Raw genomic sequence first — 23,230 nt, forward strand, 5'->3', positions numbered from 1 at the left:
CGGACTACCATGACTCAGCCTGAATGGCAGCTTGCCATGGCCGAAGAGCTTGCTGCCCTTGAGCACTCTGGCACATGGGATCTGGTTCCCCCCCTTCCGGTGTTTGTCCCATCACCTGCAAGTGGGTCTACAAGATTAAGACTGGCTCTGATGGTTCTCTTGAGCGCTAAAAAGCTCGTCTTGTGGCCCGTGGTTTTCAGCAGGAGCAGGGACGCGATTATGATGAAACATTTGCTCCTGTGGCCCACATGACCACTGTCCGCACTCTCCTTGTTGTGGCTTCTGTTCGTCATTGGTCTATCTCTCAACTTGATGTCCAGAACGCCTTTCTCAATGGCGAGTTACGTGAGGAGGTTTATTTGCAGCCACCACCGGGGTACTATGCTCCCTATGGGCCTGTTCGTATTCACTCCACTCCGTCAGATCCTTAGCTCCACTCCCAGCTCCTAGGTTGCTAGCTCCACAGGGCAAACGAGGAGCAGACAACTTGTTCGGCAACTAACTCCACTCTGCACTCTGGATTTCAGGCTTCCCACAACACATCAAGCTGGTTTGATACTGGTCAGTACGTGGATCACTTGTTGTGCCAATGATGCAACACAGTGCAGAAAAAATGCACAAATATGCTGAGTTTACTGAAAATAATGCTGAAGTTTCACACATAATTTCTTTGTGCAAAAATTCACTTTATCGCACAAGAACGCTTCAGCATGAGTTTGCTGAAATTACATGATTTTAGCAACATAGACAAATAGGATTTTTCATAAGATAAACAAAAACAAAGGCAGGATAAACACATGTACTTTTTAGACATCACTCTAGTCCAGTGGAGGTCCTGCAGAAACAATTTTCAACACATGAAAACCTTTATGCAATGCTGGTGATTGCTTGAATAGAACCAAAAACATATATACTCTGCTTCGATGGTTTCACCTACAAAATTACGAAATTTGTTAATAGGTACAGATACATATCAATTGTGAAAGAAGCAAATCATGTTGTGATTGAACTAGCTAAGAACATCTTCTGGATTCTAGACTTATGCATCTTGCTACAAGGAAATAAATGATAAGTAATATTGTGACTAATATTTCAGCTACTGACAAAGACAGTGAACAGTTTTCGACATGTTTGGAGACAACATTCACTTGTTTAACTTTACGACCAGTCATCTATGAGAAAGCATGAATTTATCAAGCAAGGTAAAAACTAAAGAATTGTAGTAAATAAAAACACATGAATGCGGTAGAAACTAGTATACTCACATTTATAGCAGAACTGGAAGTCACCAACCAAGAGCAATATCAGTTGCTAGTCTATTACGGAACCGGTCCATGTCTTTATCACTGGCCTCCGAGGTTGACGCATCCGATGCATTCGGAGGGATGGCATACCGTTGATACCTTGAAGGGATATCTTGTTAAATTTCTCCTTAGGTGTTCTTGGCGCCACACCTCGTTGAAAATCAGGCACGTGGTACCTTTCCCCCTTGTAAGGTGCGAGATATCCAGGTCTATTAGGATAGCCCGCGTCCACAAGATAGTACTTACCTACAAACAACAAGCAGATTGCATGTAAGGCCTATGATTTGTTTACAGAATTTAAATAAAAGAAATTATTATAGTTGACACTGTCTCTTGACCAACAAGTCATGCAATTGAAAGAAGAGGCGTGCGTTCATCCTCAACATGGTATATGTTTCTCCAGGTGTTGACACTGTCTCTTGCAGCCAATCAAACCCACTGAGAATAGAATTCCTTGGGTCTGCCTTGATCAAATAGTTGTCACAGTACTTCCCTACAAGTGTTGATGCACCGGCATAGATGTTGGACATTGATTGGACATGGTGGCATACCCTCTTCTTCCTTTCTTCATAACTATCACTATCATTGTCACTATCCGATGACATCTGAACATACACAAGTAACAACAATTAGTACTTAATTATCAACCAGATTAGTCATAGTAGAAAGATAAGTAAGAATCATATGTAACATTAAAGACAAGTCATATGTAACAACATTTATCATGTAACCATCAGCAAGATGAGTCATAGCAGTAATATAAGTAAGATTACAAGAAATATTACCCAGATTGAAGACATACGGCTGAAACAAGGTAAATGAAGACAAACAACTGAAAAAAGGAAGAATGGGACTAACATAGTAATGTTACAACCCAAATAGTCTTACAAGTAAACCAGAGTACATAATTAAGTTCAAACTTTAAATTAGTACTACATCCCAATAGGCACAAACAACATCAGTAGCATCTAATGCCCATACTTGGTGTTGTATTTCCTACGCAACCAATCTAAACGAGCAGCACTTTCCGTCATATGCAGGAACATCTCTCTCTGCTCTCGCTTCACAAATAGTTCACTAGCAATGAAATATTCATCACTTCCTACTATTGCACCGCACTCAACAACCAGATCCATCACAGAAGTAATCGATGAACTCTCTTCTTTCTTCATGTATGACTCAAAGCTGGATTGGGTCCTCTCTGCTATATCTCCAACCCTGGTTATCTGTTCTTGTATAACAAGAGATGTCTTTGGCTTCTTGTTATTGCCATCCACATACCTCCCAAGTCTCTTCCCTTTTCCATCAGCATGTGACTCACCTGTTTGGGTCTCCTCCAGATCAACATCTTGTATGTCGTCCACATTGAAAATAGAAGTTGCACTGCTAGATTGGGGAATGGTGCCTGAAGCAGGATTCCAGTGATCTGTACCATCACTCGTGATGTCAGCAAACATGATAGATAAGTTATTCTCATTTTGAAGTCCACGCTTTCGGAACTTGCCACAGCCAGGGATGTCCTAAAATACAACAAAACAAAGCTTAATTAGCATCACTACTCACGGAACAATTGCTTATATGATAAGAACAAATAGGAAAAGTCACGACTCACTATCTTTGCTTTCTTCCACCATTCAGCATCTTGTTTGATGGTGTTTCTCATAGTCCCACCCACCACCGGTCTCCTTCAATTTGAGTTTTCTGAAATTGCTGTAATCAGTCTTCAACTTATCCCACTTGTTCTTCAGTTGGAGCTTGGTGTACTCCAGACCTGTTCTGACTTTGAAATCTTTTGCAACTTCCTCATAAGCATTCTGAGTCAAGTGCTTGTCTGGCCTATTGCCAGCACGCACTTGTTGGACAAAGAGCTCGGTCAAGATCGTAGTGTTATCGTCACTCCAATCGGCAGACATTCTTCAAGAAAATTATACATTAATTGCAAGCATTACAATTTAACACATATCGATGAACAATCATCAATCATGCTCCTAGTTACATACCAGCAAAGACCATGGTGAAAAAGAATCAGCACAGCTACTGTACTACAAACAAATAATAATGTCTTAAGAAAATCCTAAAACAAATAATAATTTCTTAAGCAATCTCAATACTAACATATTTCAAACACAAGTAATATTGACTCAACTGCACTAGCTAGAGTTTATGAGCATCGGAGCAGATATCATATCCTATTCTCTCGCTAAAGGAAAAATAATAGTTACAGGTTATAGGCAGAGAAGGGGTTCACTAGCTAGTTCACTCCATCCATGTCAATCAAGGCAAATAAAAGAAACAGATGCAATACGTATATGTTTACAACATCCATGATAATCATGCAGTGTGTATTTGCTATCTCTGAAGAAAAGGAAACTCTATCTGTCTCTATGCACTCTGTCGCTCATCCCCTTTCTATACCAACTCCCCTAATTCATCCCCTTCCTCTCAATTTCCTAACATAATCCTTGCAGGAATTATAGACATGTTGTACTACTACTTACTGGAATCAAGAACCAAGAATCAAGAACACCTGGAACTATTCAGGAATATGAATCAAGAACAGTAGAGGAACAAGGGTGAAGAGGAGATATGGATCTCACCTTGATGGATGTGATGTAGGCGTGGATGCCGACCTTGCAAACGACGAATCCGAGCTGCCGGGGACGAGGACGAGGCCCTGGTGATCTCAGCCGCCAGAGGTCCACTCAAACCGTATGCCCTCAAAGTGGTTGCCGAACAGAAAAGCCGCCTTGGATGAGGAGGGGGCGAGGTCGCAGGGGCATGGATTTGGCCGGAGGGGAGCTGGGGATCCGCGGCGGTGGGGTGGCGGCGGGCGGCGGCGCAGCGCTAGGGTTCCATGGTCACGGGAGGACAGGGGAGTCACTGCACGGGGGAGAGAGAAAAGGATCGAGTGAAGCGGTAAGTTGTGTGGGGAGTGGCACGTGGAGCTCGGTTTCGCCGACTCCGCTGAATTGAACTACGGTCTGGTCCGCTCCGCTCTTCCTACTCCGTGGAGTCGGACCGTTCGGCACTGCTCTGTCCGCTCCGGGAGCAGAGTCGGGGAGCGGAGTGAATCCGAACACGCCCATAATCTCCGGGCTTTTTCCTCAAGGAACTCCAAACCAAAATTCAGTAGATGAAAATGGCACGCACAAAACACAAACTTCACAGGTCATGGTCTGGTAGGAAAGCAACGGAGTGGTTTTATACTTCAAACATAGGTGGTACTTATATCGGTATTTCACGCATAATCGAATTAGTACAAGACCGCGATAACCAGTTTTCTCGAATCACCGAGAGATAGGGTAGGTAAATATCAATTGCAAAACCAAATTAAGAAAAAGGCTACATGGAAATGAAGCCACTTTATTTGCAAACACCCGCAGATCTGGGCCATCACTTGGTCCCGATGAACAGCCCCCACCTCTGCTCACCAGCAGAGCTCCTTTGAAGTTTCGCGTTCCACCCAGTCACAATATCATCATAGTCCTCCTGAAAATAAATCAGACTAAGAATTAGATACGGCTTGCTGGGAACATAGAAAAAATATATGCTTCTAAACTGCCAGTTCACGGTTGGCTCCCTCTGTAATGTTCACGTTACCTGACCGAAGTCGGCCAGAAATTCATCTTTGTTCTTTTCAACTTCGGCTAGCTCCCTCTGTAAAACTTTCAGGAACTGAAATGCAGAATTCAGCATTAATTAGTATCCGAGAAACTGCTCTCTACATCTTTGTGGAAGCAAACATAACCACTAAAGGTTGCAAACCAATGAGATGGTGAGGGAATAACCTGATCAGTGCGGTCTTCAGCAATGACATCATGGAAACCAGCATTCTGTAGCATCTGCATAGTTTTGATGTATACAAGTTAATGGAGGCCAACATTTTCTTCCACAAACGGTACTAACAATATATCATCGCAATTAATGGGCACCTGTCCATAAGCCTCTACATTATGAAGGTCGTAACCCCTCTGCTTAATGTATGCCGCAAACTCTTCAGATGGTTTTCCTGGACTCCTACAGTAATCACTGATTAGGACCTTACCCCCAGGTTTTAGCCATTTGAAGAAACTTCTAAACAAAGCGGGTTTATCCTGCAAATACAAAAGCAGCACTAGTCATAAAACTGTTACTCTGGTGCCAAATAAGGAATGACACAGAGAGTAATCACCCATTGTAGATGCAAACACGTCAAAAAATTTGTAGATGCAAAACTAAGCATGATTTTTTTACATTTAGGCTGCAATTACTTCAGCTCAATAAAACCTCGAAATGGGCAGTTGATGATATGTATAAGAAGTTAAGAACATACTTGTATGTGAAGGATAGTGTCACGGCTGTAGATAACGTCAAATGTATTGTCTGGGTATGTCTTCGTGGTGCAATCAGCAACTTCAAACTCGACTGCGCACTTGCGTCCAATAGCATGCTCGAGTGCAAATGAAACCATGTTTATGGAAAGATCAATACCAACAACATGAACATCATAGTTTTCGGCCATATAAAAATCACCACCACCGATTCCACATCCAACATCAAGCACCTTCTGCCCAGGTTTAAGATCCAACAAGTCCACAAATTCTTTTGTAGTCTCTGTGAATGACAATAAATAAGTGGTTGTAAGGGTACATTACAAACTAGAATGTCACAGGTTTCATAATGATAATGACAGATGGTCATATATGCGCTCACCAATTCCACCAGTGCTCACAAAACCTTGCCCAAAAACACGCTCATAGCGTAATATTCCACTGGTTTTGTACTGCACATTATCCAAGAATCTTTGAAATCCCCGATCTTCTGTTGACTTGACTTTTTGCCATAGCCAACATATCTAAAAAGCATGGAGTCATATTCATCAATTTCACTAGCTCATGGAAAGTGCATGCATGTCTAAAGTGTACAATGGACTGAGAAGTACCTGGTTTTGATTCTTCTTGTTCTTCACATAAGCTCCAACGCACTTGCAAGTAAGTAGAGAAAGTTCAGAGGAGCTCCCACTCTGATCAATGGCATGGCCCTCTTTAAATACCTATTTTGTAAATCAAATGTTAGCTCTTTAAAAGAAAATGCTACCATAACAATTTGTTGGCAAAAGCTCGGATAAGCAATGAAAATGGTGGAACCATTCAATCCTACATAAAATTATTACGAAGTAGTGCAAAATGACACTAATTTGTCCTGTGGTATGCATTCTAGAGGCAATAGCTTATATGCAGTAAAGTAGGTAACCATCAATTTCAAATAGAGCAGAAAACAGACTAAAACTGAAATTGAAATGGGAGAAGAGGCACTAGCGGTAGGAAAGTTAGCATTTTCACCTTAGTATAAAACCTTGGTTCACGATAATGTGTCGGGTTCACTTTCCTTTTTGAGTCTCCAGATTGATGGAAACATGATTCTCTAAAGAAGATATGGCCACCAACTTTTAGCCATTTAACCATTCTTTCTACAAGCTTCTCAACCTACAATAAGGGATAAAGGTTAGGAACAGTCGCAAGAAAAAAAATAGCAGCCAACACATGCCAACAAATTTAGTTTGCATAGGAAATGTTATCATTCAGGTTTTTTAAAACCAGCGTTAACTATTTATCTGGAAAATAAAGGATTACTAGGATTTTATCAAGCCTGGAAATGTTTATTAAATCAAGGATTGAGACAAATAACTAGGTTCATAAGTGTGTTCTCTTACCTCCGCATCCGAAAGATACATCAGTAACCAGTTTGAAAATATGAGATCGATGGAGTTATCCTCAATCACCAGGTCCGGAGATGTAACATCAGCACACATGAAGGATGCATTTTTGTAATGGCCATTTATGCTTTCATTCTACAAAGAAAATATATTCAAAAGAGCTCAGCCAACCAGGCAAGCTATGCATGCAGAGATTAAAAGAATGACATCGCAATTCAGACATCCAATATATTTTCTTAAATGTTGATACCTTTTTAATCACACTTTCAATGAAATCCATTGCGAGGACATGCCCAGCTGTCTTAGCCAGTTCACCAGTAAAGCGACCAATTCCAGCACCAAGCTCCAGCACTGATTTTCCTTCATATGAAGGAAGTAAAGACAGTATCTGAAAAGGAATGGGTAGAACTATATGAGAATGGTGATACTAAAAGTCGAGAGAAACATGTTATAAAGTTCTCATTTTCAAGAAATCATGTCTGCTTCATGGGAAATAGAGATTATTCTAGTACTCTGCATGTAGCATAGTAAGGCTTCGTATATGATAACTGATGTAATGTAGCATATCAATATTGAATGTAAAATACAGGAGGATGAATTTTTATTATTAAAGAGAATATGAATGTCAAACTTCTATGGAACCAAAAAATGAGTACAACCTCCAAAGGGAAGAAAATATGTAAGTTCAGGTTTTTGGCATCATCTCAAGTGGACGCCATATTTTCTTAACCAAACCAGGACTCGGGGGAACACAAAAAAGTACGTGTCAGCATCACCAATGAGCACAGTTTCGTTGAACGCCACACAATACCTATCAGTTTGGTCCCCAAAATAATGCAGCACCTCCAAAAGCATCAACGATTACAACATGCATTTCTTCTAGGTACCGCAAATATTATGGTTGATTAAATTTGGAGCCGGGTGGGGGCCAAAGCAGTAAATCAACACACATGCTCCCCAGATCAGGCAGGTTTTGACAGTGAAGAACCGAAAATATGATGTATCCACAGATAGTACTTAACAATTATCAATCACTGATAAACGGGAAGGGAAATGAAGCGATCTCATGGCATTATTACCTCGGGGCGCTCCTCCTTGTCGAGATCGGCGGCGCGGGAGTCGAGCATCATGGCCTCGACGGTGAGGTCCCTGGAGTGCTCCTCCCAGTACCTCTTCTGCGCCTCCCTCTCCTCCTCCAGCTTCGCCAGCACCCCTGCAACACATGAGCGGAAGCGCCACGCGTCATTGACCCCACTCGAGCAAACAGAGAAGCCATGCGCACCATGTGCTCGACCGTTCTCCCCAACCAAGCGAGAGCAGAGATCCGGCCCGATCCGGTCGAGACGGAACGGAGCGCGGGGGAGCCCCTCCTGCTTACCGTTGGCAGCGACTGCGGCGGCGGCGTCCATCTTCGTTCGCGTGGCCGTTAACGGCGGGCTGTTCCGCGTGAATTCAGAGGGGATGATGGTTCGTTACGGGAGGCGGGCGGGATTAGGAGCCCTCGACGGCGAGGCGGGCGCGGGAGAAGCTGCGGGAGCGGCGGTTGAACGATCGACCGCGCGGCTGCATCCACGACGGGATCACGTCGAGGGTGCAGGGAGGAGGATGAGCAACGACGAGTGAAGCGGGTGTGAACGAACTGTGACGGATGCGGTGGGTGGGTGAGGTTGTGGAAAGGGTTATATAGGCGGGCGGGGGGAGGGCGTCAAGGCGGATCGAGTCGACCGATCCACCGTGAGATCTGCGCCTCACGGCGGGCGTGGATCCTGGATCGGAGGTTTGATTATTTTGTTGATTTCGGTTTTGTCGCTTTGGCTGAGCTGATCTGTAGCCTGATTGGACGGCGTGTCCCGGTGACTGACGTTGGGTTTAGTTACGGGGGTGGTAGCATGGTGAATGGGTTTGTTTGTTGGAACTGCCAGATGAACGAAATGGGACGAGTGAATCTGGAGGACGTGGTGGTCCGCGCTGGCTAACAAATTTCCATCTCGATTTCTCGCCACACCAGTCACCACCAAGCGACCCAGCTAGCCAAGTTGATATTCGCGTCCTATCTCGTCGTGGCACTAGTAACGATGCCACTCTTTTTTTTTGGAAGTAAGAGCAACTCCAGCGCGCCGACCCAAACAAACGGCGTTTTTGTCTTTTTTTGTCCGTTTGGGTGGGCGCACGCTCGGCGTCCGCCTTTTTAAGATTTGGGTTGGCAGTGCCCCTAACGACCGCGACCCATTTCATGTCCGCGCGTAAATTTCGAAAAAAGCCCGCGGCCATAGTTCATGCCAGCTGCCATGTCGTCGCCCGAAGTTCATGCCGGCATCATGCCAGCGCCGGCATACAATGTCAGCTTAAAAAAACACCACACAGCTCAGTTGGCGCACTTGCCAGCGGCCGGCACACATGCCAGCACACAAAAAGGGACGGGAGTTCGACCACGCCATCGCGGCCGTTGTCATGCCAACATACAAAAAAGGATGGTGTTCGCCGCCATAGGTCACTCGGCGTCGAACTTGAGCATGTCGGCCTGCATCTTCTCGAACCACAGCCTCTTCCTTGGCGATACGGTGTTAAGATCCACCTTCATGATCTCCACCCCCGTCATCATGCTAGCGAGAGCCACTTCTTTTGCCTTGGTCTTGGCACTGACGGCCTCGATATCTAGCATCTTGGCTTGCTTCTCTGCCTCCATCTCAAGCATCCTCGTTTGCTTCTCCGCCTCCATCTCAAGCCTCCTCCTTTGGATCTCCATGAAGGCGTTCATTTGTTCTTCCTTGTGTTACCGGCGCTTCTCCTCCCTTGAGTCCTTCTTGGTCATCATGTCCTCCACGGTTGCGATCAAGGCGTTCGATGTTGCATCCCGCTTGTCCTCCTTCTTGGAGTTGGTCTTCCCCGCGGCCGTGGCTTCTCACCGTCCCCAACCTCTGTTGGGGAACGTAGCAGAAATTCAAAATTTTCTACGCATCACCAAGATCAATCTATGGAGTTTACTAGCAACGAGAGGGAAGGAGTGCATCTACATACCCTTGTAGATCGCGAGCGGAAGCGTTCAAGTGAACGGGGTTGATGGAGTCGTACTCATCGTGATCCAAATCACCGATGATCCTAGCGCCGAACGGACGGCACCTCCGCGTTCAACACACGTACGGAGCAGCGACGTCTCCTCCTTCTTGATCCAGCAAGGGGGGAGGAGAGGTTGATGGAGATCCAACAACACGACAGCGTGGTGGTGGAAGTAGCGGGATACCAACAGGGCTTCGCCAAGCGCTGCGGGAGGAGGGAGATGTGTCACGGGAGGGAGAGGGAGGCGCCAGGGCTTAGATTGCTGCTGCCCTCCCTCCCCCCACTATATATAGGGCCAAGGGAGAGGGGGGCGCAGCCTTGGCCCTTCCTCCAAGGAAGGGTGCGGCCAGGGGAGGAGTCCATCCTCCCCAAGGCACCTCGGAGGTGCCTTCCCCTTTTAGGACTCTCCCTTTATATTATCTCTTGGCGCATGGGCCTCTTGGGGCTGGTTCCCTTGGCCCATATAGGCCAAGGCACACCCCCCACAGCCCATGTGCCCCCCCCGGGGCTGGTGGACCCCTTGGTGGACCCCCGGACCCCTTTCGGCACTCCCGGTACAATACCGATAAAGTGCGAAACTTTTCCGGCGACCAAAATAAGACTTCCCATATATAAATCTTTACCTGCGGACCATTCCAGAACTCCTCGTGACGTCCGGGATCTCATCCGGGACTCCGAACAACTTTCGGGTTACCGCATACTAATATCTCTACAACCCTAGCGTCACCGAACCTTAAGTGTGTAGACCCTACGGGTTCGGGAGACATGCAGACATGACCGAGACGACTCTCCGGTCAATAACCAACAGCGGGATCTGGATACCCATGTTGGCTCCCACATGCTCCTCGATGATCTCATCGGATGAACCACGATGTCGAGGATTCAATCAATCCCGTATACAATTCCCTTTGTCTACCGGTATAGTACTTGCCCGAGATTCGATCGTCGGTATCCCGATACCTTGTTCAATCTCGTTACCGGCAAGTCTCTTTACTCGTTCCGTAACACGTCATCCCGTGATCAACTCCTTGGTCACATTGTGCACATTATGATGATGTCCTACCGAGTGGGCCCAGAGATACCTCTCCGTTTACACGGAGTGACAAATCTCAGTCTCGATTCGTGCCAACCCAACAGACACTTTTGGAGATACCTGTAGTGCACCTTTATAGCCACCCAGTTACGTTGTGACGTTTGGTACACCCAAAGCATTCCTACGGTATCCGGGAGTTGCACAATCTCATGGTCTAAGGAACTGATACTTGACATTAGAAAAGCTCTGAGCAAACGAACTACACGATCTTGTGCTAGGCTTAGGATTGGGTCTCGTCCATCACATCATTCTCCTAATGATGTGATCCCGTTATCAACGACATCCAATGTCCATGGTCAGGAAACCATAACCATCCATTGATCAACGAGCTAGTCAACTAGAGGCTTACTAGGGACATGGTGTTGTCTATGTATCCACACATGTATCTGAGTTTCCTATCAATACAATTCTAGCATGGATAATAAACGATTATCGTGAACAAGGAAATATAATAACAACCAATTTATTATTGCCTCTAGGGCATATTTCCAACAGTCTCCCACTTGCACTAGAGTCAATAATCTAGTCCACATCACCATGTGATTAACACTCATAGGTCACATCACCATGTGACTAACATCCAAAGAGTTTACTAGAGTCAACAATCTAGTTCACATCACTATGTGATTAACACTCAATGAGTTCTGGTTTATCATGTTATGCTTGTGAGAGAGGTTATTAGTCAACGGGTCTGAACCTTTCAGATCCGTGTGTGCTTTACGAATATCTATATCATCTAGTGGATGCTACCACGCGCTATTTGGAGCCATTTCAAATAATTGCTCTACTATACGAATCCGGTTTACTACTCAGAGTCATCCGGATTAGTGTCAAAGTTCGCATCGACGTAACCCTTTACGACGAACTCCTTTTCACCTCCATAATCGAGAAAATTCCTTAGTCCACTAGATACTAAGGACAAGTTCGACCGCTGTCATGTGATCCATTCCCGGATCACTATTGTACCCCTTGACCAACTCATGGCAAGGCACACTTCATGTGCGGTACACAGCATAGCATACTGTAGAGCCTACGTCTAAAGCATAGGGGACGACCTTCGTCCTTTCTCTCTCTTCTGCTATGGTCAGGTCTTGAGTCTTACTCAATACTCACACCTTGTAACACAGCCAAGAACTCCTTCTTTGCTGATCTATTTTGAAATCTTTCAAAATCATGTCAAGGTGTGCGTTCTTTGAAATTATCATCAGGCGTCTTGATCTATCTCTATAGATCTTGATGCCCAATATGTAAGCAGCTTTATCCAGGTCTTCCTTTGAAAAACTCCTTTCAAACAACCCTTTATGCTTTCCAGAAATTTTACATCATTTCGGATCAACAATATGTCATTCACATATACTTATCAGAAATGTTGTAGCGCTCCCACTCACTTTATTATAAATACAAGTTTCTAACAAACTTTGTATAAACCCAAAAACTTTGATCACTCCATCAAAGCGTATATTCTGACTCCGAGATGCTTGCTCTAGTCCATGGAAGGATCGCTGGAGCTAGCATACCTTTTAGCATCCTTAGGATCGACAAAACCTTTCTGATTGTATCACATACAACCTTTCCTTACGAAAACTGGTAAGGAAACTTGTTTTTGACATCCATCTGCCAGATTTCATAAATGCAGCTAATGCTAACATGATTCCAATGGACTTAAGCATCGCTACGGATGAGAAAATCTCATCGTAGTCAACTCCTTGAACTTGTGAAAATTCTCTTTGCCACAAGTCGAGCTTCATAGACGGTAACATTACCGTCCATGTCCGTCTTCTTCTTAAAGATCCATATATCTCAATGGCTTGCCGATCATCGGGCAAGTTCACCAAAGTCCATGCTTTGTTCTGATACATGGATCCTATCTCGGATTTCATGGCTTCTAACCATTTGTCGGAATATGGGCCCACCATCGCTTCTCCATAGCTTGTAGGTTCATTGTTGTCTAGCAACATGACATCCAAGACAGGATCACGCATTACTCTGAAGTAGTACGCATCCTCGTCGTCCTACGAGGTTTGGTGATGACTTGATCCAAAGTTTCATGATCACTATCATAAGCTTCCACTTCAATTGGTATAGGTGCCACAGGAACAACTTCCTGTGCCCTGCTACACACTAGTTGAAGTGACGGTTCAATAACCTTATCAAGTCTCCACCATCCTCCCACTCAATTCTTTCGAGAGAAACTTTTCCTCGAGAAAGGACTCGTTTCTAGAAGCAATTACTTTTGCTTCCAGATCTGAAATAGGAGGTATACCCAACTGTTTTGGGTATTCTTATGAAGATGTATTTATCCGCTTTGGGTTTGAGCTTATCAGCCTGAAACTTTTTCACATAAGCTTCACAGCCCCAGACTTTTAAGAAACGACAACTTAGGTTTCTCTAAACGGTGTCGTCTCAACGGAATTGCGTGGTGCCCCTATTTAAAGTGAATGCGGTTGTCTCTAATGCCTAACCCATAAACGATAGTGGTAATTCGATAAGAAACATCATGGTATGCACCATATCCAATAGGGTGCAGTTATGATGTTCGGACACACCATCACACTATGGTGTTCCAGGCGGTATTAATTGTGAAACACTTTCCACAATGTCTTAATTGTGTGCCAAACTCGTAACTCAGATACTCATCTCTATGATCATATCACAGACATTTTATCCTCTTGTCACGACGATCTTCAACTTCACTCTGAAATTACTTGAACCTTTCAATAATTCAGACTTGTGTTTCATCAAGTAAATACACTCAGCATCTACTCAAATCATCTGTGAAGTAAGAACATAACGATATCCACTGCATGCCTCAGCACTCATTGGACTGCATACATCAAAATGTATTACATCCAACAAGTTGCTCTCTTGTTCCATCTTACTGAAAACGAGACTTTTCAGTCATCTTGCCAATGTGGTATGATTTGCATGTCTCAAGTGATTCAAAATCAAGTGAGTACAAACGATCCATCCGCATGGAGTTTCTTCATGCATATATACCAATAGACATGGTTCGCATGTCTCAATCTTTTCAAAAACGATCGAGTCCAAAGATCCATCTACATGGAGCTTCTTCATGCGTTCTATACCAATATGACTCAAATGGCAGTGCCACAAGTATGTGGAACTATCATTACTATTTTATATCTTTTGGCATGAACATGTGTATCACTACGATCGAGGTTCATTTTAGGTGCAAGACCATTGAAGGTATTATTCAAATAAACAGAGTAACCATTATTCTCCTTAAATGAATAACCGTATTGTGATAAACATAATCCAATCATGCTCAACGCAAACACCAAATCTCGATGGTAGAGGGAGCATGCGATGCTTGATCACATCAACCTTGGAAACACTTCCAACACATATCGTCATCTCACCTTTAGCTAGTCTCCGTTTGTTCCGCAGCTTTTATTTCGAGTTACTAACACTTAGCAACCGAACCGGTATCTAATACCCTGGTGCTGCTAGGAGTACTAGTAAAGTACACATTCATATAACGTATATCCAATATACTTCTGTCGACCTTGCCTGCCTTCTCATCTACCAAGTATCTAGGGTAGTACTGCTTCGGTGACCGTTCCCCTCATTACAGAAGCACATAGTCTCGGGTTTGGGTTCAACCTTGGGATTCTTCACTAGTGCGGCAAATGATTTGCTGTTTCATGAAGTATCCCTTTTGCCCTTGCCCTTCTAGAAACTAGTGGTTTTACTAACCATCAACAATTGATGCTCCTTCTTGACTTCTACTTTCGCGGTGTCAAACATCGCGAGTTGCTCAAGGATCATCATGTCTATCCCTAATATGTTATAGTTCATCACGAAGCTCTAATAGCTTGGTGGCAGTGACTAAGGAGAACCATCACTATCTCATCTGGAAGATTAACTCCCACTCGATTCAAGTGATTGTAGTACTCAGACAATCTGAGCACATGCTCAACTATTGAGCTTTTCTCCCTTAGTTTGCAGGCTTAAGAAACTTGTCAGAGGTCTCATACCTCTTGACGTGGGCACTAGTCTGAAATCCCAATTTCAGTCTTCAGAACATCTCATATGTTCTGCGACGTTTCAAAACCGTCTTTGGTGCCACAATTCTAAACCGTTAGCATTACGCACTGAACTATCACGTAGTCATCAAAACGTGTATGTCAGATGTTTTGCAACATCTACAGACGATGCTGAGGTTCAGCACACTGAGCGGTGCATTAAGGACATAAGCCTTCTGTGCAGCAATGAGGACAATCCTCAGTTTACGGACCCAGTCCGCATAATTGTTACTACCAACTTTCAACTAAATTTTCTCTAGGAACATATCTCAACCAGTAGAACTAAAGCGTATGACATATTTGCAAAGACCTTTTGACGATGTTCATGATAATGAAGTTCATCTGATTTTCGAACTCCCACTCAGATAGACATCCCTCTAGTCATCTAAGTGATACATGATCCGAGTCAAACTAGGCCGTGTCCGATCATCACGTGAGACAGACTAGTCATCATCGGTGAACATCTCCATGTTGATCGTATCTACTATACGACTCATGTTCGACCTTTCGGTCTCCTGTGTTCCGAGGCCATGTCTGTACATGCTAGGCTCGTCAAGTCAACCTAAGTGTTTCGCATGTGTTCCGAGGCCATGTCTGTACATGCTAGGCTCGTCAACACCCGTTGTATTCGAACGTTAGAATCTATCACACCCGATCATCACGTGGTGCTTCGAAACAACGAACCTTCGCAACGGTGCACAGTTAGGGGGAACACGTCTCTTGAAATTTTAGTGAGGGATCATATTACTTACTACCGTCGTTCTAAGCAAATAAGATGCATAACATGATAAACATCACATGCAATCAAATAGTGACATGATATGGCCAATATCATTTTGCTCCTTTGATCTCCATCTTCAGGGCACCATGATCATCTTTGTCACCGGCATGACACCATGATCTCCATCATCATGATCTCCATCATTGTGTCTTCATGAAGTTGTCACGCCAACGATTACTTCTACTTCTATGGCTAACGCGCTTAGCAATAAAGTAAAGTAATTTACATGGCGTTATTCAATGACACGCAGGTCATACAAAAAAATAAAGACAACTCCTATGGCTCCTGCCGGTTGTCATACTCATCGACATGCAAGTCGTGATTCCTATTACAAGAATATGATCAATCTCATACATCACATATATCATTCATCACATCTTCTGGCCATATCACATCACATAGCACATGCTGCAAAAACAAGTTAGACGTCCTCTAATTGTTGTTGCAAGTTTTTACGTGGCTTGTATAGGTTTCTAGCAAGAACGTTTCTTACCTACGTAAAACCACAACGTGATATTCCAATTTCTATTTACCCTTCATAAGGACCCTTTTCATCGAATCTGTTCCGACTAAAGTGGGAGAGACAGACACCCGCTAGCCACCTTATGCAACTAGTGCATGTCAGTCGGTGGAACCTGTCTCACGTAAGCGTACGTGTAAGGTCGGTTCGGGCCGCTTCATCCCACAATGCCGCCGAAACAAGATAAGACTAGTAGCGGCAAGAAGAATTGGCAACATCGACGCCCACAACTACTTTGTGTTCTACTCGTGCATAGAAACTACGCATAGACCTAGCTCTGATACCACTGTTGGGGAACGTAGCAGAAATTCAAAATTTTCTACGCATCACCAAGATCAATCTATGGAGTTTACTAGCAACGAGAGGGAAGGAGTGCATCTACATACCCTTGTAGATCGCGAGCGGAAGCGTTCAAGTGAACGGGGTTGATGGAGTCGTACTCATCGTGATCCAAATCAAGATGATCCTAGCGTCGAACGGACGGCACCTCCGCGTTCAACACACGTACGGAGCAGCGACGTCTCCTCCTTCTTGATCCAGCAATGGGGGAGGAGAGGTTGATGGAGATCCAGCAACACGACGGCGTGGTGGTGGAAGTAGCGGGATACCAACAGGGCTTCGCCAAGCGCTGCGGGAGGAGGGAGATGTGTCACGGGAGGGAGAGTGAGGCGCCAGGGCTTAGATTGCTGCTGCCCTCCCTCCCCCCCACTATATATAGGGCCAAGGGAGAGGGGGGCGCAGCCTTGGCCCTTCCTCCAAGGAAGGGTGCGGCCAGGGGAGGAGTCCATCCTCCCCAAGGCACCTCGGAGGTGCCTTCCCCTTTTAGGACTCTCCCTTTATCTTATCTCTTGGCGCATGGGCCTCTTGGGGCTGGTTCCCTTGGCCCATATAGGCCAAGGCGCACCCCCCACAGCCCATGCGCCCCCTGGGGCTGGTGGACCCCTTGGTGGACCCCCGGACCCCTTTCGGCACTCCCGGTACAATACCGATAAAGTGCGAAACTTTTCCAGCGACCAAAATAAGACTTTCCATATATAAATCTTTACCTTCGGACCATTCCGGAACTCCTCGTGACGTCCGGGATCTCATCCGGGACTCCGAACAACTTTCGGGTTACCGCATACTAATATCTCTACAACCCTAGCGTCACCGAACCTTAAGTGTGTAGACCCTACGGGTTCGGGAGACATGCAGACATGACCGAGACGACTCTCCGGTCAATAACCAACAGCGGGATCTGGATACCCATGTTGGCTCCCACATGCTCCTCGATGATCTCATCGGATGAACCATGATGTCGAGGATTCAATCAATCCCGTATACAATTCCCTTTGTCTACCGGTATAGTACTTGCCCGAGATTCGATCGTCGGTATCCCGATACCTTGTTCAATCTCGTTACCGGCAAGTCTCTTTACTCGTTCCGTAACACATCATCCCGTGATCAACTCCTTGGTCACATTGTGCACATATGATGATGTCCTACCGAGTGGGCCCAGAGATACCTCTCCGTTTACACGGAGTGACAAATCCCAGTCTCGATTCGTGCCAACCCAACAGACACTTTCGGAGATACCTGTAGTGCACCTTTATAGCCACCCAGTTACGTTGTGACGTTTGGTACACCCAAAGCATTCCTACGGTATCCGGGAGTTGCACAATCTCATGGTCTAAGAAACTGATACTTGACATTAGAAAAGCTCTGAGCAAACGAACTACACGATCTTGTGCTAGGCTTAGGATTGGGTCTCGTCCATCACATCATTCTCCTAATGATGTGATCCCGTTATCAACGACATCCAATGTCCATGGTCAGGAAATCGTAACCATCCATTGATCAACGAGCTAGTCAACTAGAGGCTTACTAGGGACATGGTGTTGTCTATGTATCCACACATGTATCTGAGTTTCCTATCAATACAATTCTAGCATGGATAATAAACGATTATCGTGAACAAGGAAATATAATAATAACCAATTTATTATTGCCTCTAGGGCATATTTCCAACAACCTCCTCCACGGTCTTCTTCCCCCCACGCCACACGAGGGCGGCATATTGCGTCTTGAACTTCTCCTCGTCTTTGATGACCCTCCAACAATGGGAGAGGTTGAAGGACTTGCCATCGTGTTGGACCTTGAATGCATCCAAAGCATTGAACGCCTGCAAATGAATTGCATACAAGCATATTGGCAAATGGATATGAAAATGGAAATGGACGTGCAAGCATAAACGGAATGACACAAAGAGGGGCGCTTGCTAGCATACCATGTCTTGCATGCCGATGCCGCTCACGGGGCGTGTCTTGATGCTCTCGAGAGTGGCACAAAACTTGCTGCACTCTTGTTTGATCACCTTCCAATGCTTCGAAATGGACACCCACCCGTGCGTGCTTTGCATTTGGTACGGGGGAAACTTCTTGCACTCATGGAACTCACGATGGACACGAGTCTGAAAGGTTGATGCCTTTTGCTCGGCGCCGGTCTTGGGGTCTTGCCCAATGTCCCTCCAACACTCACAAAGGAGCTTGTCCTCGCCCGCTGTTGGGGATATAACTACTGGCGTAACCCGCCTAGGAGGGGCCGGGTTACGTTATGGCTATTCATCATATGAAGCCCAATATCAAGCTTGAAGATGGCGGTTCAGTAAAGGGCCTAAAGCCCATAGGCGACTTAAGGCCCGTAGTGATAAACCGCCGTAATGCATGACTTGTATTGTAAGGCAAGAATAGTTAAGAGACCGAGCCAGACACTGTTTATGAGCCGGCCGGGACTCTGAGAGCCGTCGGGCGTTAACCTCTGTATATAAAGGGACGACCCAGCGGCGGTTCAGGGATGGGTAACATCAAATCGGTAGCCAGGCATAGCGGATTCGCTCCCTGGTCATCGAAACCCTAGTAATCCCACCTCAACTGGAGTAGGCTTTTACCCTCACCGTAAGGGGCCGAACCAGTATAACCCTCGTGTCCTTTGTCCCGCTTTAACCCCTTTAAGCTTCCTAGTTGCGATGGCTCCACGACTAAGTCCTTTCACGAGGACATCTGCCGTGACTATTCCACGACAGTTGGCGCCCACCGTGGGGCCAGCGCACAGTGGATTTGAGTTCTTGAAGGGCAGCTTCGAAGGGCTCAAGGGATACGCTGTGGGCCGGATGACCAAGAGTCGTCACGGCAAGCTCTACATCAACGACGCAGGCTGGGGCCCCGACGCTGGCTCAATCGAGTATGGGTACCGGGTCCCCTTCGGCGGAATCCATGTTTTCATTGGCAAGATCGGCGAGCCGGGCCCTGAGCCGGACATCTACACCGACCTCGTCGAGACGGCTCAGCGTGCGAGACCCGCCCGGACTCTGCCTGCCTTGAAGCGTGCTTTCGTGGGATGCATCCACGGAGGACTCTCTGAAGGATCTAGATCTGGCGATGAGACGGCCATCTGCTCTGATGGTGAATCGTCCACAGGTGAGACGGACTCGTTGTATCAACTTCAAGACGGCAGGCTCGGGGGTTGTTCTGATGGCGACAGTATTCCGGACCCCTTTGAGCCGCCAAGCCGGGTTGGAATCTTCATGGCCGGCACGCAACCTGTTCAAAACTCCGCCGCTGGGGCAGGAGGCCCTGTGCACTCGCCGGCTCAGGTGCTGATGGATCTCACGGATAAGATGACTGCCATGTTAACCGCCGCGGTTGTCCCAGCGGATCAAGCTCAACATGATGCAGAAGTGGCACAGTTAAAGCTGGATATAGCGCAGGCCAAGGAAGATCTGGCAGCGGAAGGAATCAGGATGGCTGCAGAACGGGCGGCTTTGGACGCCCAGACTCAGCTGTTTCAGGCGCAGTCTTTCCGGCTCACAATGGATCAGAATGCATCCAATGAGGTCATGATAAGGAGGCATCAGAAGGCTCAATCTCGGCTCCCTCCGGTTTATGATCCTCGAAACCTCTTCAACACGCCCGGTGCAGGGCCTAGTAACCCGCCAGAAATCACGGCACCCGGGGTTGGAACGCTGGTTCAGCCGCAAGTGATGGGGCCTCCCCGTGTGAATACTGCCCCACCTCGATACGTACCAATTGTTGGGGAACGTAGTAATTTCAAAAAAATTCCTACGCACACGCAAGATCATGGTGATGCATAGCAACGAGAGGGGAGAGTGTTGTCCACGTACCCTCGTAGACCGACAGCGGAAGCGTTATCACAACGCGGTTGATGTAGTCGTACGTCTTCACGATCCGACCGATCAAGTACCGAACGCACGGCACCTCCGAGTTCTACACACGTTCAGCTCGATGATGTCCCTCGAACTCTGATCCAGCCGAGTGTTGAGGGAGAGTTTCATCAGCACGACGGCGTGGTGACGATGATGATGTTCCACCGACGCAGGGCTTTGCCTAAGCTCCGCAACGGTATTATCGAGGTGTAATATGGTGGAGGGGGGCACCGCACACGGCTAAGAGATCTCAAGGATCAATTGTTGTGTCTATGGGGTGCCCCCCTGCCCCCGTATATAAGGGATGGAGGAGGGGAGGCCGGCCAGCCCCTGGGGCGCGCCAGAAGGTTGGAGTCCTACTAGGACTCCCTAGTCCTAGTAGGATTCCTCCTCCCACATGGAATAGGAAAAGGGGAAGGGAAAAAGAGAAGGAAGGAAGGAGGCGCCCCCCTTCCCTAGTCCAATTCGGACCAGACCAAGGGGAGGGGCGCAGCCACCTTTTGAGGCCTTTCTCTCCTTTCCCGTATGGCCCATTAAGGCCCAATACGAATTCCCGTAACTCTCCGGTACTCCGAAAAATACCCGAATCACTCGGAACCTTTCCGAAGTCCGAATATAGTCGTCCAATATATCGATTTTTACGTCTCGACCATTTCGAGACTCCTCGTCATATCCCCGATCTCATCCGGGACTCCGAACTCTTTCGGTACATCAAAACTCAATAAAACTGTCATCATAACGTTAAGCGTGCGGACCCTACGGGTTCGAGAACTATGTAGACATGACCGAGACACGTCTCCGGTCAATAACCAATAGCGGGACCTGGATGCACATATTGGCTCCCACATATTCTACGAAGATCTTTATCGGTCAGACCGCATAACAACATACGTTGTTCCCTTTGTCACCGGTATGTTACTTGCCCGAGATTTGATCGTCGGTATCTCGATACCTAGTTCAATCTCGTTACCGGCAAGTCTCTTTACTCGTTCCGTAACACATCATCCTGCAACTAACTCATTAGTCACAATGCTTGCAAGGCTTATAGTAATATGCATTACCGAGTGGGCCCAGAGATACCTCTCCGACAATTGGAGTGACAAATCCTAATCTCGAAATACGCCAACCCAACAAGTACCTTTGGAGACACCTGTAGAGCACCTTTATAATCACCCAGTTACGTTGTGACGTTTGGTAGCACACAAAGTGTTCCTCCGGTAAACGGGAGTTGCATAATCTCATAGTCATAGGAACATGTATAAGTCATGAAGAAAGCAATAGCAACATACTAAACGATCGGGTACTAAGCTAACGGAATGGGTCAAGTCAATCACGTCATTCTCCTAATGAGGTGATCTCGTTAATCAAATGACAACTCATGTCTATGGCTAGGAAACATAACCATCTTTGATTAACGAGCTAGTCAAGTAGAGGCATACTAGTGACACTCTGTTTGTCTATGTATTCACACATGTATTATGTTTCCGGTTAATACAATTCTAGCATGAATAATAAACATTTATCATGATATAAGGAAATATATAATACTTTATTATTGCCTCTAGGGCATATTTCCTTCACCAATACCACCGGGTCATTATTCTAATCCATTGGAAAACATGATCGCTGCAGCGGCACGACTGACGGCTCTCCCGGTCGAGGGCGATTCTCCAACGGCGGTCGAAACCCGCATGGTCAGAGAACTTCTGCAGACGGCTTTGGCACAACAGGAGGCATATTCATATAGCCGGGACAGGATTCATTCAACCCCTCGTCCAAACCGGAGCCCAAGTTATAGCAGACACATGGTTTCAGTGGCCGGCTCAAGCAACGTCCGGTGCCGTGACTTGCCAGGTGGGCATGGCCCGGCGCATAATGGAGCCTTTAACGCGGTAGATCAAGACAGAGCACGTCAAGAGGCTGAGCAGGCGGCTCAGCTGACAGCTTACCAGCCTTTTCCGGTTTACCCAACGGCTTCTATCGAGGCAGGCGTAGCTACGAGGACCGGAAGTGTCCCTTGTCTGGTGCCGGCTCTCCGTAACGAACGTCTGCCCAAAGATTTCAAAGGACCTAGGAAGGTACCTAATTACACGGCTGATTTACAGCCCGGAGCATGGATTGAAAGCTACGAGATGGCTATGGAGTTGCTGGAGGTCAGTGAAGCGGCGATGGCCAAATACTTCACCATGATGTTAGATGGGACTGCCCGCACTTGGTTGAAGGGACTGCCACCTAATTCCATCGGGTCATGGGCAGAGCTGAAAGCCCGGTTCATCCAAAACTTCAAAGATACATGTAAGAAATCTATGTCAATTGTGGATTTGACTAGCTGCAAGCAGCAAGAAGGCGAATCTACAACCCATTGGGTACACCGGGTCAAGGAAATAATACATTCGTCTGATAAGATGGATGCCGGCTCTGCAGTCTTAATGTTGGAGCAAAATTGTCGTTTTGCGCCCCTGAAGATGAAGCTCGGGCGGCTCAAGCGCGATTGCAACGATATGGGTACGCTGATGGCGGCTCTGGTCAAGTA

General features: G+C 46.2%; 1 protein-coding gene across 1 annotated transcript; it reads right to left on the reverse strand.

The window, feature by feature from the left end:
- Positions 1 to 4,486: 4,486 nt before the first annotated feature.
- On the reverse strand, positions 4,487 to 8,667 carry LOC123078907 (phosphoethanolamine N-methyltransferase 1). The gene is made up of 12 exons (XM_044501557.1): positions 8,378 to 8,667; positions 8,079 to 8,212; positions 7,250 to 7,387; positions 6,997 to 7,134; positions 6,626 to 6,769; positions 6,226 to 6,336; positions 5,997 to 6,138; positions 5,617 to 5,897; positions 5,237 to 5,398; positions 5,093 to 5,146; positions 4,905 to 4,979; positions 4,487 to 4,793 (listed from the first exon to the last, which is right to left on the reverse strand). Exons 1-12 carry the CDS (start codon positions 8,406 to 8,408, stop codon positions 4,698 to 4,700), a joined length of 1,506 nt encoding a protein of 501 aa, XP_044357492.1. The 5' UTR covers positions 8,409 to 8,667; the 3' UTR covers positions 4,487 to 4,697.
- Between the last annotated feature and the right edge of the window lie 14,563 nt (positions 8,668 to 23,230).

This window comes from Triticum aestivum, chromosome 3D (assembly GCF_018294505.1).
Source record: "Triticum aestivum cultivar Chinese Spring chromosome 3D, IWGSC CS RefSeq v2.1, whole genome shotgun sequence".
NCBI lineage: Eukaryota > Viridiplantae > Streptophyta > Magnoliopsida > Poales > Poaceae > Triticum > Triticum aestivum.

Bases quoted from the DNA above. Each gene is read 5' to 3' on its own strand.
- LOC123078907 (XM_044501557.1), bottom strand. From the start codon at position 8,408: ATGGACGCCGCCGCCGCAGTCGCTGCCAACG. The intron at 6,337-6,625 runs GTGAAAATGCTA...TTTACAAAATAG, and splicing joins AACCAAGGTTTTATACTAAG to GTATTTAAAGAGGGCCATGC. The intron at 5,147-5,236 runs GTGCCCATTAAT...AAAACTATGCAG, and splicing joins ATGTAGAGGCTTATGGACAG to ATGCTACAGAATGCTGGTTT.